The sequence below is a fragment of the Haemorhous mexicanus genome, chromosome 3 (assembly GCF_027477595.1).
Source record: "Haemorhous mexicanus isolate bHaeMex1 chromosome 3, bHaeMex1.pri, whole genome shotgun sequence".
NCBI classification, from domain to species: domain Eukaryota; kingdom Metazoa; phylum Chordata; class Aves; order Passeriformes; family Fringillidae; genus Haemorhous; species Haemorhous mexicanus.
Genome location: NC_082343.1, coordinates 60,408,273 through 60,428,131, shown reverse-complemented (window position 1 = coordinate 60,428,131; position 19,859 = coordinate 60,408,273). Strand labels below are relative to the sequence as shown.

Below are 19,859 nucleotides of genomic sequence, written 5' to 3'. Positions count from 1 at the left end.
TATTTGTCAGCAAAATGCTGAGTAGTGTTATAAAAATTGTAGAACCTCTCAAAGTAAAATACATAAGAGCTTAATCAATGTTACATATTATGTACAAAAATGTCACAACTGAGAAAACAAGAGATATCACCCCAGCAATTAAGCATGCCAAAGCATTTGAGGTTCCTGAATCCAAAACTCAGTTTTCCCAAGGTCTTTTGTTGTTAAGATGTCATATTCCTTTCTACAAAGCTCAGTTTCAGTATAATTGAAGAGCATCTACTATCAAAAAACCAGATACACATTTTTCATTCATTTTACCTGCAAAAGAGACTTAAATTCATGAAGTAGGTGCACATTAGAGTATTAGGTGCAAGTATTAGAGCACTAATTCAAAAAATTCCATACAGGAGAGTAAAGCTTACTGAAAACTGACCTTACAGATATGAAACAACTTTAGAGAGCATTATCCATGAAACTAAAGCTAAAAGCTATTACTTCACTTAGAAAAAGAACGTGAGTTCTTTTTGTTTTCCCAATTTGACTATCCATTTCTCCATGCAAGGACCAGTATTTTTCATCTGCTAAGGAGAAAACCCTATAGTGTATTGAGTCACTTTCCTAGAGTTTTGAAATGCACGTGTATTACTGAGCCATTACCATTTTGTGTAACTTCATTTCTTCCTAAAATTTCCATGAGCCAACTTGTTTAAGTAATTAATACCAAGCCAAATCGACTTCAGCACATGAACAAAAGAAGGAATGAAGACCACTCACACTAAGTTTTTATAATACACTGTGTATTTCCTGAACTCACCTGATTCCACACGAAGAGGGCCTCTATAGGTAAGAGTTAGAAACCCTTCACTAGATAGATAAAGGGTTTTGTCCAATTCCAGTGGCCTCAGAGGTGTCAGATTTTCTCTTTCACACCCAGCAGCTGTTTTGCCATTGATTTTACCACAATATGCCAAGTGTCCACAAATGTTTAGCTAGAAGTTTTGAAAACATGTAGATGTACATAGTATTAACTGCATCAGAAAAACAAGGTCCACATAGCCATTTCTACATCAGTAAAACCCTTGAGGAGAACTATTTGAAACAACATAATTGTCTTGCAGTGTGGAAATTATAGACTATAATTCAGCTATAATACAGTAAGAGTATCCTCAATCTTTAGATGACAGGGTCCACAAATTCTCCCCACTAGAAGTAAAGGATGTGGTTCAGCATGTTTATTCTTGGCCTAAAGATACTACAAAGCTTTTATCTATGACAGCCTAGGATTACTGACACATGCAGATTACATTAAAAACACTGATATGGACAGACTAAATCCCTTTCTGGGCTTTCCCTGTCAATTTCTTCAGAATCAGCAGATAAATTGGTAGTACACAACAGAGACCATGAGGGGAAAAATCACCTCAAAAAGGCAGCCTCAAAGTGTGGCTACCTCATGTTCTCCAAGAATTAGAAGTTTAATGCTTTCAAGACCATATAAGACAAATGAATTTATCTTTCATTCCTTCCCTCAACCACACTGTTTTCCTGCCAACTCATACTTCTTAAGAGGACTGAGTGAAAGCTCCCCTAGATCACTATGCAAAACAAAAAAATGCAGCAACAGCACTCAAGCAACATATAATGCAGTCAAAATCCTTACTGAGAACGTTTTCCCATTGCCAGTAACTGTATACCCTTGCTCAGAAGCTAATGGCTGCAGGTTGAACACAAAGCCAGTGTTTGGATCTCGCACAGAGCAGGACTGGAAAAAAAAATACAACAAAATTACTTTCTTCTTCTTCATTTCTCCTGTTTAGATTTTACCTCTAACTCACTTCAAGAATCAAAGCAGTGATTTAGACATATTCCTACCCTGCATACCAGAACACCAGAAAGCAGCTCTGGCAATAGCTTCGTTCAATTCTTTTGTACATTTGTTAAATTCTTTTTGTCCACTGATATCAGCCACACCAACATACGAAAGCAGAATTTAACAGATGGCATCTATCACATTAGCTAAGAGCAAGGAAATTTTAACTGAGGGCTGTCTTCACACTACTGTGTTTATGTTGAGACTTATAAAGCAGAAGCAACTGAGTAGATTTCACAGAATATTTTGCATTGGAAGGGACCCACAAGGATCATTGAGTCCAACTGCTTAATGTATGGCTTATACGAGGATCAAACAGGATCAACCTTGGTGTTATCAGCACCATGCTCTGAACAACTGAGCTAATCTCAGGGTTTAGTGTGAAAAAAGAAAAGTCTCATCTGATGATATGCAGAAAACAAGGACACTACATATCCATACATATAAACTCAGTTTTACTAGCAACATAGCAAGGGAATGAAACATTAAATGAAGCATTCAAGAGGAAGTAAACTGTTCTCAAGAGAAAGCACCTGAGTATTTTGGTCAGAAGTTAGACTTTTCAGAAACACTTCAAAAATCAAACATTAAGATATCACAAGACTACATCATAACCAACTTAAGACTTCACTTTAGGTAGTTTTCTTCAAGAGCCATTTAAACAGAGAAACCAAGAGTACTAGAAAAAAACATTGAACATTGAGACTACAAATACGATTTACATTCTCCCTTTCTCACCTGAGAATCATCTTTTGTTTCCTTTACTGGACAAGCAGCCTCAGTTTCCCATAAGAAAGTGGCCACACAATCCAGAATAGCTATAAACCGTGGGCTGCTACTCTGGAAACAGATTGCAAAGGAAGACCAGAGTAAGTGTAATAGCTAACACTGTCATGTTTGAGATTCCCCCTTAGAGAAACTGCCAGGTTCTTCTAAAAGACTTCACTACAAAGGCACACAATTTCCACCCCACTTCCCTCTCCTCGATTTATTTTGAAGGTCATTAGTGAAAACTTATTCTAGTTAAACATTTACCATGTGACCAAGCATTAGCCAAGAACTGAATTTGACATCCAAATACTCAGATTAAAGTCAATATTTAATCTAGACATGTATAACTAGATCTCGTATCAGTCTAAGCTTTGCATTATATGCCAAAACTCCTCAAAGTCCATAATTTAAAAAAAAAAAAAAAAGGCAAAAGTAAAGCAACAGAAATCTGTTAGGTGAGGTAACAAGGTAACAGGAATATTAATTATGTTCTCTTCATGTCAGTTCTTCAGACAAAAGCAAAGCAGTTCATAACTGCTCCATGTCACAGATTTTTTCACCACACCTCTTGGGCTAAAGATCATTTGGGTAAGGGGAGAGCAAGACCTGCAGATTCACAAAACCAGGAAGAACAAGTCTACGCAAGCTTATGTCTAATAAATCCCCTCAATCTAATCTGCAGTATGTGGAGTTGTAGCCCAAAAAGCTCTATAGATTTAAGTACTCTAGAATCAACAATCTATGGAGAATGCAAAACCTAAGCTTGAGATGCACATTACAATATTTTTCCACGTAGGAGCATCCACAATGTTTGCTGTTTTAAGTACTCACGTATTTTTCATGCTAATTAGACTAGTCTGAAATACTACTGTTCATCAAGACCGTTAGTTTTTTTCTAGTTCTTGTTTATCATAAAATACTCAGACACTTGCTCCTCTAGCACCTAAATCAGTTTTGGTTCTACAATTTTAAACCTTCAAGCAGTCTCCCTTGCCACGAATCTGCTATATACTACACATCTTCATGTGGCTTCATGTTATAGGATGAGAAACCTACTATGATGAAATAACAACTGGAAGATTATTTGTCCTTACAAGAGTGCCCCTGGAACAGACAAAGTGGATGGTGGTGGTGTAAGGAGTTGTCTTTCCATCAGCATTGATGCACACAGAGCCATTTGCATAGGTTAGAGAAACATGTCCAGGTCTTTCAATTACTAGCTCTTTGCTAGCAACACCAAGATTACTAATAGAGGTGACTTCAGAATAAGAAGCCTAAAAATAAAGAAGAGCATGTTAACAACTTTAAAAAGAAATAAATACATCCAAAAAGAAGATACCTAGTACAAAGGTTGAGAGCTTTGAAAATAAAAAAGTTATAGAGATACCTCTACATTTCTCTCCCATTCTGTATTCAAGTTTCACTTATTTAACAGACAACCTCCACAACCAGGTATGGTTTCATTTTTGTTGTTTTTATTTTTAGTACAATAAAGTGCTTGCAGTACCTTAGAACACCCATCTGCCTCTCCTGGACTACACAGCTTAGCAATTTAGGGAGGCCTATGTCTTCTGCAGTAGGTAGAATTTATTGTAGAGCTCTTTAAAACAATATGCGGAAGCCTCCAATGTTCTCAGCATTGACTTTAGGAATCTGCCATGTTTAGCTAATGCTAAAAAACAGTGACAGAAACTGAGCCCTAGAAAAACAATAGGTGCTACTACCAAAGTCTGAAGTCATCGTCACTTCAACATATCTGGTGTTTCCTAGTTTTAAGAAACTACTTTAAGTCAACAGCAGCAAGAAACTGAAGAATATCCCTCCAAAACAGCTGTCCACAGACTTCTGCCCTTTAACTTTTTTTTTTAACAACTCTTCAGATTGACCCAATGTGCTCACCTTTTACTCCACTATCTCAAGCAGTGAAGTAATAAAGCCCTAAAGTGTCTCTACATGTAAAGGAAGCAGTCTTGCACAACAAGGCTTATTGCAAGCACAGGGAATGACTAATAATTATCTCTCAAGTGCTGCGTTGGTAATGACTGGCTTCAGTCACTAACACATCCCCTTTAACAGTAAGAGGGGAAGGTGTTGTCTCTGTTTGATAGAAGGAACTAGGACGGCTGGGTGAGCCTCTAGTTCAGCTTTCCCTACAGCTCTGAGCAGCAATGAAGTCAGGCAGTGGGCAACGGGTCAATTCAGCCTGTCAGCTGCTATCACTTCCATGATAAAATGTTATACTTCAGGGCAATACAGAAGTAGAAGCCCATAACAACCACCAGCATTGTTTCTTCTTTTATTTGCTTGGCAACATCTACCTAATCTACTCTTCAGATCCAAAGCAAGCTCAGTGAGGGCAGGGACACAACAAAGAATCTTTAAATAAATTTTTTCCACAGCTCCATCTAAAACAAGCCAGAAGCATGACAAAATATCCAGGAGGACAGCCTGTTCCTAAAGAAATGTGTATTCCTAGCAGTCTCTGAGACTCCAGAAATTCATACAAAAGAGATGCAGTTTGTCTGCCTCTGAAACACAGGGCAAAAAATCATGAGTGTCAAACACGACATTGGCACACTTGTAAAAATTAAAGCTTTGTTATTTGAAAAGGTGGACAGGAGCTCTATCATTTTGCTATGGTTATGCAATCATTACGGTACACAGAATATCCCTTTGCACAAGGAGTCAGAATTCACATGGCTGTTTTAATCTCACTTGTGTCTGTTTTAGTCTCACTCACGTGGCAAACCAGCTCTGAGTTGGGATGGAAAGGGTACTCACAGAAATATGCTTATACTCCATCTGACAGACAGATGCTCGCCGGTCACATCCTGGGACAGCAATCAGGGGTCGACAGACATTTATGTAGTACTTCTTGCGCTCACTCGGTCTTGAATTATCCATGGCATACCAGTTTTCACCTCTCTTCTCAGATTTTGCTAATCTGAGCAGAAAGAGAAAGTTCTGCTCTAAGGACACACACGCTTCATGGACTCTCTCCAACTTTCTCAGTCCCAAGAAACAGAGCAACCCTAAGGCATTCCCGACTAACTTCTCCCCCTCATTTTTAACTGCTACAATTAGAAAGAATACTCCTAGGACACAGAGCATAGTTGACAAGGTAATATGTTTTTATAAGCAAAACCATCCCAAAAAGTCAGTTTACATCCTAGGAGGCAAGCCAACCTTCTAGACGGATTTCAACATACTTGCACAGTTAAGACCATCACAACAGGTGAAGCTTCTGGTGCTGTCTACACAGGAAACCAACTTCAGCCAGAACTATCAGCCAGAATACCAAACTAGAATAGCTAAGTTACACTGCATGTGTCACTTTCCTACCTTGACAAATCATATTGGTCCATGGTGTTGCGATCTGTCACAACACATTCCAGTGGAATTTCTGGACAAGCATGTTCAGTGTACCACCTGAAGTTGTAGGTATAGTTATCTTCTTTCTACAAATGAGCAGAATAGGTAAGAGGTTTTTCACACTGACAACTTTGTGACTCACAGCTACTCCTTTATACGTCAAGCTTGGTATCTCCTCTTGGTTTTGGGATATATCTTCTCAGACTGATTTGTGTTGGTCTGTTTTGTTATAGATCTTGTCATTCCCTGTGTCACCAAAAATGCTCTTGCCAAAAAAGCTGCTCTGGTTCTGTTAAACCACTGTCTGCTGTGTACACAGTCCTACCATCAGTTACTTCTCAGCTAGTTTGGTTTTTTCCCAGAAATACAAGACAATCAAAAGCACTACTAATTACATGGCTGAGGGACTAGAGGAGAGTGAGGTAAGAATCTGGATTCAGGTAAACAGCTTACTGATCACTGGTCTAGGAAAGCTTTATGGCTGCAACAAGAGTCAAATATACCAAGAGAAATAACTATTTATTTTAGTCTGCTTTTCAGATACTGGGTATTTCCACACAACACCCTGCTTGTACTGACCTAGTAGCTGTTGTCAGTATTTTAGGATGGAGATCCTTCCTTTCTTCATACAGAACTTACCTGATACTCAGGCTGACCTATTCCAGCACCATGGTCACACAGGAAAGTTATAAGGGTAGAGCGCTGTGTTTTATTCTCATTGTTGTATGCTGCACCATTTTTGTAGATCAACTGTATCAGGCCATCATAATAGGAAAGTTTGGAACTGGGCAGTCCAAGACTCCAAGACTGATTATTCCTAGAAAATAAAAAGTCAGTTTCGAGAGTGAACAGAATGCAAAATTGTCTCTAAGAGAAGTCTTACAAATAAAAACCATGTAAGTTTATACAAGACACCATAATAAGGCATAATAATTAAATAAGGTTGATTAGATCTCAGTGAGCTGGGATAAAAAGAAAGCTGCCAAAAGGAAACTTAAAACATGAACAGATGTCCTCCTTTGAAAAGGAAAGGAAGTTACATATTGCTAAGATATCTAGAAAACTTGAATACTCCTCTAAAAGGCTGACAATACCATCAAGTTCTCATTCTCCAAAGTGGAAGTCAAACTGCAGACACCCTCATCTTGGGGTCAAATTGGCCTCATCCAATTACATATGGGCAATGAAGACCTAGCACTGCACAACAGCCCTCTGCTAGGTATCAGCTTTGGTTCAGGAGTGTTTCTTCACTGACTTAACATTGACTCTAATCACACCTAGCTCGACAGTCTTCCTCTGAAGAACATTTCCAGGGTCTGCAGTGAACTGTCCTTGGCTGGACAGTAACTCAGAGCCAAGTACCCCATCTCTGGCAGCAGGCTGACCTGGTACCTGAAATGCACAAGTCTTTCTGATGCTACCTCAGACATAGTTTGTAAGAGGCAAAAGCAGTGATGCTATCAGAGTAGCAGAACACACTGGGACCATACCTGGAACAGCCCATTTAGTAAGGGAGATCATAAAATTGTTAAGGCTGGAAAAGACCTCCCAGATCAAGTCCAACCATCAACTTACCACCACCACCAAATCTTTACCACTGAACCATGTCCTCAAGTCCATACCCATACATTTTTTGAACACTTCCAGGGATGGCAGTTATACCACTTCCTTGGGCAGCCTGCTTCAATGTCTGACAACCCTTTCCATGAAGAAATTTTTCCTACTATCTAAACATCCATTGGCACAACCTGAGGCCATATGGTACAACATTCAAGATCTGGGCTTCACCACTACCTAAGGCAGCCCCTGCTCAACCCAAGTGCAGCAAGCTCACATTCTTTAGGCCAGCTCTTGGAACAGAGCTGACCCTCAGTCTCTGGATTATAGGCTGCCTTAATACAGCTGCAGCAGTTAATCTAGAGTTTACAGTCCCTATGGATAACAAAAGGCAGAGCAATGGGCACATTCCATCTCACAAGTTAGCTGTAAGCAAGATTACATATATGTGCATTTGGCTTGAAACAGCTGGCAGTGTAACTACTGCAAATTATCTGCTAATTATCTGACTCTATTACAGGTAGCCCAGTAATTACTTTCCATGCAAATTGTTCATTGTTGCACACCGACAACAACACATCATGCAACAAGAGATCTTCCCTTACAGACAAGGGAATGAGTTACTCACCTTTGTGCTACTTGGCAAGCTGCCGATTTTGTGTGACACTGGTCGTCAGGCAGACTGCCACACACGCTTATGTAAAACAAGTACTCCTCAGTAGTAACTGTATAGAAACTTTTTGCCTTGGCCAGAGGTGATAAATCAAAAGAGAAGCCTGATCAGGAAGGAATAAACTGTATCAGTTCGATTTTGTCCTGATATCTCTCACAGGTTTTGATTCAGTCACATGGCTAGTTCACCTCCCACAGCTAAGTCTCCATCTATATAATTATTGTTCCAGAAATAAGGTGGACAAAGTAAAAGCATGGTTTTTTATACAGAGATATCTACTTCAGTAAAATACACATTGCATCTATTTTCCTACATTCACTGGGGAGTATTAAGCTCATGCTGTTCTGATCTTCCATATGCACGTACTTAAAACTCTGGCTGAACTCACTTTGCTCTCGGGTATCATAAGGACTTACTTGCTGCGCCATAAGTTCTATCCCTAATGACCTTTTGATTTGCTGAACAGAAATACATACCTGCTTGAGGATCAGACACCTGACAGTCATCTCCTTCAGTTTTAGACAGAACACACGCAGCAGCAGTATACCACTCAAATGCATATGAACACTCACGCTCTGCCATCAAGATTGGAGCACTTTCTAGATCACCTGGTATCACAAGAGCAATGTGTTACACATACAGACAGCCAGGCTGCCAACAGGAACTAGGAATCTACACCTAAGAAACTAATTTCTCCTCAAAAGCCAAGGTAACTTTTAAAGTACCTCTTATTTGAAAATGGAACCAAAACAATTTATTACAGTCTTTGCATCCTCCTTCACAAAAATAAAAGTTTGCTCCAGAAGTAAAGGCGCAGAGCTCAATCTGCTCCTGAGAACTATCACAATATTTGAAAAAATGTCTAGTTTGATATACAAAACTGGTATTTTACTATAAAGCAACAGCTGTATTAGCAAATAGTGCATAATCTGATCCTAACAGCCAGCACACTTGGAAGTCCCAAGTTCCTCAGGGTGAGGTAAGGGAACACAGGTTTTCTACTTTCCTGGGAGATAGTTAACTAGCAGGCTATTGTAATCAACATGAACAATATAACTTCTGCAAATGTTTCTGCCTTTCATAAACTGCCAGCAGTTTAGATACAAACCATATTTATTGGAAAAGAAGGCTTAAGTATTTGATCTCAGTTCAGAACTACTCTTTCCCATCAAGACAACTAGAGAAAGAAAGTGCTTCCAGATATTTGTGGAGTTTTAAACACTTAAGCACACTTTAATCATGTTTGGAAGAATCTTATTTCAAGAGTTTTTAAAGAGTACTTGCATAAAAGGTAAACTAAATACCTGCAATTACATTGCCATCATCCTAGTAAACAAACCCTGATGCTTCAAGCTTTTGCATAGAAAGAGACAGAAGACAAAAGCACATGCTAATATTTAGCACTTATGTCTGGGCTTATTAGATGACCTTCAGTTTTTAACTGGATCAATGAAAAGGGTGTCGATGTTCTCACCTGGTCTGCATATTAGAGTGATGACAGTTTGGATTTTCTCTCTTTCTTTGAAAGGACAGCTGTCTCCATTTGAATAGATAAGTTGAATATTTTCTCCAACCTTTTTTGGAGAAGATACAAATGTTCCAAGATTCTTACTGTTGTTTTGCTTATCTGTAAAAACAGTAAATACAGAACTTTTGTTTCTCTGAAAAGAAGTGAAGCTTCTGTTAGATACTAAGACTTTCCACTTGTCTAATTAAAAAACATCATTAGGAGTTTGATTTTACCTTGCCAAACCATGCTGCTAAGCCTGTGGTTCTTTAATTAGAAAAAGCTGTGCATTCTTACTTCAAGTGTCTCTGAGATCACAAAAAAAACCATGCTCCTAACTTCTGTTCCCTTGAATAAATGAAGGCACTCAGGACAACCAAACCCATTTGCTCAGGAAGTGCCAAGCCTTCAAAGGCTTAAAAAAAACAGTGAACTGAAAAAAACTCCAAAAACACCACCAACAAAAACCCGACTCACCTACAGAGCAAATAGCAGCACCATCTGAACAGCTGAAAGCTCCTCCTCTCTTCAACACCTTATGGCAGACATTGATGTAGTAATGTTTCCTTCCTACCTCTGAAAAGCTACTATCCACAGCTTCCCAGTTCTGGGCTGACTCTGAAATATAGAGGGTTGTTAAGAACAAGTCATCTGGCTAAATTGTTTCAGCAACTCTATGTCAAAATGCCTTTTATTATAGGGCACCCCACATTTGTGTGATGACCTCTCCTTCAGAGCATACCCCAGCACACAGAAGCCCTGATTTCAGCTCCATTCCCCCACCAGCTGAGATTACCACCTAGATCAGTCCCCTGAAGCCATAGCTGCCAAATCCTGCCATTTTTGGATGGGTCCAATGGTATCTCCTTTGCACAAGCCTCTGGGTGGAAGCTGCTGAGCCATGGTGGATCCTGACTGGCTCAGGCTGCCCAGAGAGATGGGGGATGCCTGGAAGCGTTCAAGGCCAGGCTGGATAGGGTTTTGAGCAAACTGGTCTAGTGGAAGGTGTGCCTGTCCACGACAGAGGAGTCAGGCTAAATGATCTTTAATGGCCCCATCCAACCCAAACTGTGATTCTGTGACTGAAAACCACCTATGATGGCAGCAACCAAGGCAGTTATGGACATGGTGGCTAAGGCGCTCAGTCTGTTTGGAATGAGGGAAGCAAACACAAGCATCCCAGAAATTGACTAAGAACAACAAAAGCTGGCTAATACTCAGCTAAAGAATTGCACTGGAGATGGCACGTAAACTCAGGACTGCAGAAGAAACTGAAAGCTAGTTTTTATTGCCATACCTGAACTGCGGATAAGAGGTGACAAATCATAGTGTTTTCTCTTGTCAGTAACTCTGCAGAGGAGATCTTTTTCCTCTTTAACACATGCATATTTTGTATCCCAAGTGAAAAAATACGTGCAGTCAACTTCACCGGTGAATACTGGAGTGCCTCTACCATCATTACCTTAACATGGAAAACAGATGAACACATATGAGCCTTCTAGTGGGGGAAGGGGAAAAAAGCAAGGAGACTTGAGGACTAGCAATGAGCAAGGAAGACAAAAAGTCCTTTTGCTGCAGAGGACTTCCGTTTCTGTTTTTTTATCGTTGGCTAAGAAAAAAAAGACTCTTATACTCCCATCTTCTCAATCATCAGTGTAAATTTAGACTTGCAGTGCTACTACACAGCACATCCTGCCAGCCATCAAAATTACTGCTTGATGTAGCAATATTTATTTCTTGTGTTAGCTGTGGCTCTAAGCAAGCATTCATTTGAGCATAAGATCTACTAGCAAGCATGGGAGTCAAACCCTGAGCAGAGCTGTCACAGCTTGTTAAACTCACCTGCTGTCTCGTTGCACTCGAAGTTTATGACAGTCATTCTCTGAAAGCCGGAACTACATGCATCCCCATTTGGATAAATTAAAGTGAGATCCCCATCAGAGTATCTGAGGAAGAAGTCAGTTTTAGACAGAAATATAGGGTCAGACAATCACACAGTGTTCTTCACCTAACAGAAGTCACATTCTTGTTCAATTATTAATTGTCCCACTACAAGGGAAAACAAATGCTAGTTCAACATCAGTAATGACATTTCTACAGCAATGAAGGCTTGCATCCACTGATTTTTCTGATCACTTTTCATTAATTTCTATAGAAATTAAAGAATGCTCTAAAACTCCTCTAGGTATGGTGGGATATTTATTCCCATTAGTTTATTGTGTGGCTGTTTCTGCAAGAGGAGGAAGTCAAACTTCCTAGAAGATCACTGCAACAAACCTGTCGCAGACAAAATGGAATATCATATCCACATGAATTAATCTCTGCTTTGCAATCTCATGCAAACTATTATCCCTATAATGCCACTTGGGAATGAGCTTCTTCTGATACGGCTTTACATGTAAAACATGTAAAAGGAGGACAACAGGCAGGGCACCACAATCTGCAATGGGGACAACAAAGTCAGTGGAAGTCTGCCTGTCTAGCCAATGACCTCTGCCAACCTCACCAACTCCTTGGTTTGCTAATGCTATCCTGCTATACTGTTACAGTTTTCCTGACAAAAAAAGTGACAAAAAATGCTTGCATTTTGTATCAATTGTTGATTACGTGACAAGTAAGTAAGCATCAAAGCAGGAAACGGACCAATCAGACCAGTCAGCAGGGCTGAAGAGCATTTACACACCTTAGGGTTTGGTTTGCAAATCTTCCTGCCACTTTTTGCTGGTTATTTGAAACTTTTACTTGGCAAGATGAAATGTATTCTGTATCGTCCTTGCAGTTACCTGCAGTGGTTTTCCCACATACATTCAAGTAATAGTAATACTCCTCTCTGTCATCTTTGGCTGCATATGGTGTGACATATTCTGAATGAATAAAAAAAAATGTGTTTTAACACACATCACAACAGACATGAAACTCCAAACATAGGACATTTTTACTGTCACTAAATAAGGAAATGCAACACTGGCTAGTAAAAACCACAAAAACAAAAGAAAGACACTGAGCTTACCTGAAAATTGATTAAGTGGACTTAAATCAATAGAGATATCATGCTGCTCATTAGTCAGACGACAGTTCTTACTCTCCAGGTAGTCCCTGTGACAGGCATACTCAGTAACCCACTCAATTTCATACCGGCAATTTGTTTTTGCTGTAAGTTTGGGACCTGAACTCTAAAACAGAAGTGAACAGAAATTAAATTATAAGTAGACTTACTTGAACTATAATCTCTAAAGCAACAGTATCACACTCTGCTAAGATCAGTAACAATACTTCACCTTTAATACTAAAGAAGTGCAAACATTGTTTCTGGCCTCTCAGAAACAGGTGTTGGGAAGAAATAAAACAGGTCTTATAAATGTACTTTTCCTTAATGTGCTGGAAAAAGCCAAGATGTGAGCTCAAATGGACTAAGCTTGGATTGGTTTTGCCTCAGAGAAGTCCTCAATGCAGGAAAGAGAGATCAAATGCTCTCTGAAGGCAAAGCAGACTTTTAGACACTGGTGTTTTAGCAGCTTTGATTCCCTCAGTCCAAACCAAAATAGAGATATTTGAGAACTCTTTAGCCAACAATTCTGTCAGATGAGTTTTCTGTCGTGATATATTTCTGCACATCTGGGAGAAGCAACAGTCTTGGTTTTCCCCACTTTAAAGTGAAACATTAGAAATACAAATTGTTTCATAAATCTGTATTTCTGCCATCCACTGGAACAACTGGCAGATACACAGGTATGAGGTAAGTTGCAAGCACAAGTATCATCAGTAATACTACTCATCCTACAAGAGTGCATAGCTAAAGCAAGGTAGTACAAAGTGATAGTAGAAAAGAGCCAGGTTTATTTCAGCAACAACAAGAGTGAAGTGTGGTACCTATCTAGGTCATAGGAGGGACTAGACATTAAACCAAAAATCAGCCAGACAAGAGCTCCCTCTTCACTAGCCTGCAATGAAAAGCATCACTATATGAAATGGCAGAGCATTAGCAATTGCCCAATTCAAGGAGCATAGGTTGTTGAAATTACCCAGCATTACTTTGAAGCGACCATCACATTGCAAGTTAGGCTAAAACAAACTGTGTTTGTCCAGCACAAACCGAATTGTTGCTGAACACTACAGATTTTAGTTAAAGTTAAAAAGAATTCATGAGCCTGCTTAGTACGTGACAGACTCTTGCCATGCAGTGACACTTACTAGCTACATTTTTTACCGGAGGAAGAACACATTAATAAAGAAACCAAGTAATAGTCAACAGCTATAAGCATGCCCAGCTTGACTGAAGAGGAAGAGTGCTCATTAGCAAGCAAACTTCTGTGCCAATGTGCCCAGGATTAACTCTACATTAAATCCATCCTATGCTTAGAGATAACCCTTGAACCCTTGTTGCCCCCTGTAAAGCAACAACCAAATGCACCAATACAAGAGACAACACACTCCTAGGGAAATTCTATTCAGGTTCTTATTATTTCTTAAGTTCTAGAAGACTTTAAGAGTACATCTAGAATCTCACACTCTTTACAAGCTACAAGCCAGAAATACTTACACTCTCTTCAGATCTGAATAAAAATAAATAATGAAACAAAAGTTAAATACCAACCAGTTAACACAAACTAAAACATTGAAGTTACCTCTTCTCCCCTCTTTGATGGGCAAACAAAAGTGATTGTCACTGCTGGATTGTGGCCTAGGCAGAAACTTGGCCTTTCTTCATCATGCTTGTATTGTCTCTCATAACTCAATACAAACCTAGAAATAGAAAACAACAAACCAAAAAGACATAAGACACCACACTCTGCAGAAGAAGGATATTCTTGAAATGCTCAGTCTTTGCTAGACACTTCAACAGAATATACCAATGCAGTCCTGCTCCTGAAAGCAACTTTTAGGGAGATCCTCATTTCTTTAATCTAAAGAGTTAATTAAAAATAAAAATTAAAATAGTACCAGCAAAATTACTTATTACAGTATCTTCTGGTACTCTACTTAAGACTGCTGAATGCCTTGTGACTCATATTGTAGCAAGAATTTAGCTGATAATCACAGCAACACATGATAATCGCAGTTTTGCTCTCAAAATACTGCTGGAGAGCAGAAGTGGCAAATGTTCTTGCAACTTTTGAAAGTGGTATCCACTCAAGTTTTGCCACATTCCTGTACTTTATCACCTCTCTACATATAAACTCTTTCCATTCTGCCTTCAGAATTAACAGCAAAATGAACTCATTGGCAAATTGACAGGAGCAAGGCAACTAGGCCAGATCAGGTGAAGCAGGAGAAGGAGAATAAAACATGGTAATTATCTGACAGGGAGAAAATTAGCAAGATGAGAGAACAGGATGATCACCACAACTTCCCAGCTATGCATTATTATTCTATGCATTTTAACAGGCAGAAGACAACAGCTCCCAGAGCAGTGACATTCTGGCCGCAGATTAGTCACACCACAGAAAGGCAACATCTGGTCCTATTCCCAATTGTTCAAGTACTTCTGGGGAGCAGAGTGAGCCAAATGCATTTAGCCTGTGGGCCCTCACACAGTAGACAGGATCAAATCTTACCCCACCGCCCGTGGGCCGAGAGCACCAATCACCCCTTGCTTCTATGAGTTCTGCAATTCTGTAAAAAGGAGTCTCTCACAACAAAGGAGAAAATCTGATCTGTTATGGCAGTACCACAGGACAGACTGCTCTGACAGTATTTCTGAACAGTTTTCTGCTAATGCTTCAACACAGAAGAGGTATTAGTGTTACATTTTAGGAGACTCATCTGTTACCAAGAGTGTTGTTTCCAGGTCAGATGACTGAAGTGCCCACAGAAGTATTACCACAAAAATTGCATACCTGTCTTTGTCTTGAAGCTTCAGCTGCTCCTTTGGACGACCAACATCATATGCCAGACCGTCATGTAACAAGCAAGCAGCGCTGCCAGCAGGGCACTTTCTGGTCTCTCCACTTGAACCTCCTGGTTATAGCACATAGAAAACAAGTTATAGGACTCAGTTTCTAAGCCCTGCTCTACCTGAAGTATCTTGCCATTTCATCTGTGGGTTCTTCTGAAAAAGTTAGTTCTAAAAAAGAGGCTACATCAGAATGTAAAACTGACAAGACAAAACCTGCAGTGCTGGTGGTAATCCGTGCTGCCCTGGTTCGGGACCAGAGAATTCATCCTTCCTGACAAAAATAGCTGCAGCTAGTTGCTACTACAGCTGCTAGGTACACGGGGCTTTGAAAACTTCCAAAAGTGTGCCAAGTATTTTTTTTTTTTCTCCCCAACCAAGTCAGGGGTAACTCCTCCTTACTCCTCCCCTTCTTTGTTTCTTATTAACCATCTAATTAAAAGCTGTGAGCAAAAAGTTTCATACTAGTGAGATGTTTAAAAGAATAGACCTCTCACGAAAACTAGGACCATTAAACCCTTAACAGGGGCACAAAACACATATTTAACTACTAAGTAAAAATCAAAGTGGGAGTATACAGCTAAATGAACCTTTTCAGCAAGTTCCAAATCTGTGTTTTTGCTGCTTTAATTCCTTATACATACAGCTCTCAACTGAGAGTGAAGTGCTAGCTATGCACCAGTACTTAGGTAAGCACGTAAACAGTGCTTAGATGCACTTAGATGTATCTCAGGACATTTATCAGGAACTGGGCAACAACCTGGAGTCCAAAGGAATAAACCTGGAGCACATGAACCCCTCTGAACAACACTGCTCCTATTTGGCAGCAAACACAGACACAAGACAAGCTGCCCTCTCCCACTTAGAAAAAGTGACTTAAACTGTACTAACAGTACTTGCACATCCAGAAGGGGCCTATCTCTGAGCACCTCAATACTTGGAGAGTAAGGAGTTCAAAACAGATATCTAAGTCTTGAAGTACTGATCTTTGGACATAGGACATCTCTTAATGGAGACAATAGAACCACTTTACAAGAAATTTACACACTGACAGATGACATAAACAACCATTCAAACCTATATCCCTGCAGACATTTATGAACAAGGAATCATCATCAGAATCATCCACCAAGTAGTGTCCTGAAACTTGGATGAGAGGACTCAAGTCATGTTTCTTGTGATCTTCATCAAACACATAGCAAGGGACCTAGAACAACAACAAAAAATTACATGCAAACCATGCTACACAAGTAGAGGGAAGTTATGAGCAGGAATATATGAAGGCCAGTTAGTATTTGGAAGAGTTTTTTTACTTCTGGAAGCTCAAAGCTAGACATGCTGATTAAAATGAGGCATCCAAAGTTAGACTCATTTGCTCCAGCTTTTAAAAGAGCTTTACTATAAACAACCACCCAATGCACAGAAAAGGTTCAGGAGTTATTTAAAATTCTCAGCTCCACCAACTTCCAACATTTATGCTTTACATACCTGTGAAAAACATAGGTTTATGGAGGTTGCTCAGATTAATCAGGGGTGGGGGCAGGTAATTAGAGTAAAATTGTCACATACGTAAAGAGTAAATTCTGCGTGGATAGTACATAGATTACCTCTTTCACAGGTTTAAACAAGTCTTTCTTGCAAGCCACAAAGGTCCTCCATTCAAAATAGTGCACACACTCTGTTGCTGTTACAAATTCAGGGGTACCCTATTTTAAGTAAGAAAAAAATAATGCTTTGAAAAACAGACTGATTTTATTTTACATCTGTAGACATTAAGAAGCTTATTCAAGAGATTAAGAAAAACAGAATACAGCACATCAAAGAACAAGGGCATACAATTTCTTAATGGCACTTGTTAACAGGAAGATTGTTACACAATAGCTTTGCTGGGCCACTCAGGAAGATGCAGGATGCCAAATCCATAGTCTGCACCAATACTCAACATATCCAGTCCTAATATGCAGTAACTGTATTCCATCTTTTAGAAGTGCTCACTATGTCAGCTGATAATGACAGAAGCACCAGTCATATCTGCTTACTAGAAAGAAAGACATCAATAGAAATGCATATAAATAGGTTAACACCATGAGGCAATGTATGGTTTATGAGTCCCCTTTTATCCTACAGAAACAACTGATTAGCAGCCTCTTCTGCTACACAGAAAGAATATCCCTGACCTGAGCTGCCTAGGTTTATAGGCTCATGTTATATACATTTGTATATATTCCAAGATAGGGGTTCTACCATGGTTCAAGACTGGATGTTCAACTGAATGTCTCTCAGTGAAAACATAACAATTTCTCACTTGGCTCTCCATCACCTCAGGTAGAAGCAGTTTAGCACACAAACTGATTACCTCTCTCATTTAACCCTGCCACAAAAGGGGACAAAACAAGTTGCTCCAGACACTATTACAAAATCCTTTTACTATGTCACGAGATGAACATGTATTAGAACTGAGCTAACCAGAAGAAGCCTAAAGATCAGTATGATCTGGTGTTACAGTTGAAGTTGAGCAATAATTTTTAATTTAGTTTAAAGAGTCATCTGTTGAAACAGAACAAGAAGCTTTTAAGTCTCTGCTGCACTGGCACTTTGTTTGAATTGGCTGGATTTCCAAGAGGGGGTGTGCAATAGCATTGTCAGTGCCAAGAGCAGCACCAATAAATACCTCTCCCGGATACACAAACATGTGAACTGATCACAGTCCGTAGCGAGCTCTCCTACCTGTTAAGTGTGTGGAGGGTGTAACTCCAAAAGCACTTTGAAATGAACTGCATGCACACAGGCCCCTAGAAACTTTTCAGGGATCTCCAATCATACTTCAAAACACATTCTCACAAACAACTATTTTCTCAGAAGCCCAGCTGGCTGTATAAGCACTGTTAGTTCAACAGTGTGCAGACCAAGCCTAAGGCTTTTACTGCTGTCAACTATGCTGCGCCACAACAGAGGTCAGTCATTTTCTTCAATACTGTTATATTAAACAGTCCTGCCAGATTCACAGCTAAGGCACAGCCAACAATTAAACAACAGCTCACTCTGTTATGGTACCCTGCACACTGTTGACTCATTCCTCCATATTAAGCTAATAAAATACTACAGTGCCAATCATGTAAAAACATTAAAGAGAAAGAAGAGCCCATAACCAGAGCTAAACTGCAGACCTGCAACAATTTTCTACCAGGACTGAATTTTGAAAGCCACAATAAATTATGACTTTTAACTTAACAGTAAAACATAACTGGCTCTTCTTTAAACAGTAAAGCTCAGTAATCAGTACATCCTAAAGCACAGCAAGTCTCTTTAAAAAGCAAGTCAGAACTACTTGTCATTTCCATTGAAGATAACAGCACATTATTTAGACTTACCAGTGTTTTCCCACACAGGAAGTTAATATTGCTTTGAATTTGGTGTTCACTGCCTTGCTGCAAGCAGTTACGTGTAGTGTTGAGCTCCAGAAGACTTTTAGAAACTTTTTGCAAGGCTAATTCACCTAGGGTTTAAAAATGAGAAGGGGGGGGGGGGGAAAGGGTGTTATAATCCAACACCTTCATAGAAGCTCAACAGACAGGGTCTAGTTTCAGCCACTGAGCAGCACAAGACATACCAGTCCAGTTGAAGACAGCACAACTAAAGATCTTTGAGGATTTTCTGATTTGGAAGATCAGATCCAAGTTAAGACAGTATGTGACTTTCTGGCCACACTTGTACTTTCTTAAAGGTTTTTAGCAAACACCTTTTAAATTAAAAGTACAACAGCAGGTGCTACTACAATCCAGTCGCCTCCCAAGGAACAAGGAAAGCTGTTACCAACTAGTTTCAATCACAATTCACTCTTTCCTCCTATGAGTTTCTATTTATCAGTTTCTCAGCCTTCATACCATTTATAGTAATAGCATCAGCACAAGATGAGAGAGAGTCTATCATAGAATGTTTTTTGTTTAGAAGGGACCCCTCTGCAATAAGCAGGGACATCTTCAACTCCATCAGTTGCTCAGAGCCCTGTTCAGCCTGACCTTGAACATCTTCAGGATGGGGCATCTGCAACCTCCCTGGACAACTTGTTCCACTGCCTCACCACCATCATCACTAAGAAATTTATTCCTTATATCTGATCTGAATCTACCCTCCTTTGGTTTAAAATTATAACCTCTTGTCCTGTAATGACAGGCCCTGCTAAGTCCTCATTTTTTCTTATAAGCCTCCTGCAATAAGAAGTCCTTATAATGCT

The 19,859-nt window shown here is 39.6% G+C and overlaps 1 protein-coding gene across 2 annotated transcripts in view; it reads right to left on the bottom strand.

Annotated features, from left to right (window-relative positions):
• IGF2R (insulin like growth factor 2 receptor) overlaps positions 1-19,859 on the bottom strand; it is a 56,173-nt gene that overhangs the window by 23,939 nt on the left and 12,375 nt on the right. For both annotated transcript variants that reach the window (XM_059842008.1, XM_059842009.1), the window contains exons 3-22: positions 18,997-19,121; positions 17,233-17,331; positions 16,703-16,832; positions 15,570-15,690; positions 14,358-14,475; positions 12,743-12,905; positions 12,416-12,596; positions 11,575-11,678; positions 11,030-11,194; positions 10,210-10,350; positions 9,700-9,852; positions 8,702-8,833; positions 8,181-8,328; positions 6,635-6,812; positions 5,966-6,081; positions 5,405-5,567; positions 3,718-3,897; positions 2,591-2,692; positions 1,643-1,744; positions 797-971 (exon numbers count right to left, since the gene is read on the bottom strand). In XM_059842008.1, coding sequence (XP_059697991.1) covers positions 797-971; positions 1,643-1,744; positions 2,591-2,692; positions 3,718-3,897; positions 5,405-5,567; positions 5,966-6,081; positions 6,635-6,812; positions 8,181-8,328; positions 8,702-8,833; positions 9,700-9,852; positions 10,210-10,350; positions 11,030-11,194; positions 11,575-11,678; positions 12,416-12,596; positions 12,743-12,905; positions 14,358-14,475; positions 15,570-15,690; positions 16,703-16,832; positions 17,233-17,331; positions 18,997-19,121 — 2,796 coding nt within the window. The remainder of the gene's footprint in view (positions 1-796; positions 972-1,642; positions 1,745-2,590; positions 2,693-3,717; positions 3,898-5,404; positions 5,568-5,965; positions 6,082-6,634; positions 6,813-8,180; positions 8,329-8,701; positions 8,834-9,699; positions 9,853-10,209; positions 10,351-11,029; positions 11,195-11,574; positions 11,679-12,415; positions 12,597-12,742; positions 12,906-14,357; positions 14,476-15,569; positions 15,691-16,702; positions 16,833-17,232; positions 17,332-18,996; positions 19,122-19,859) is intronic.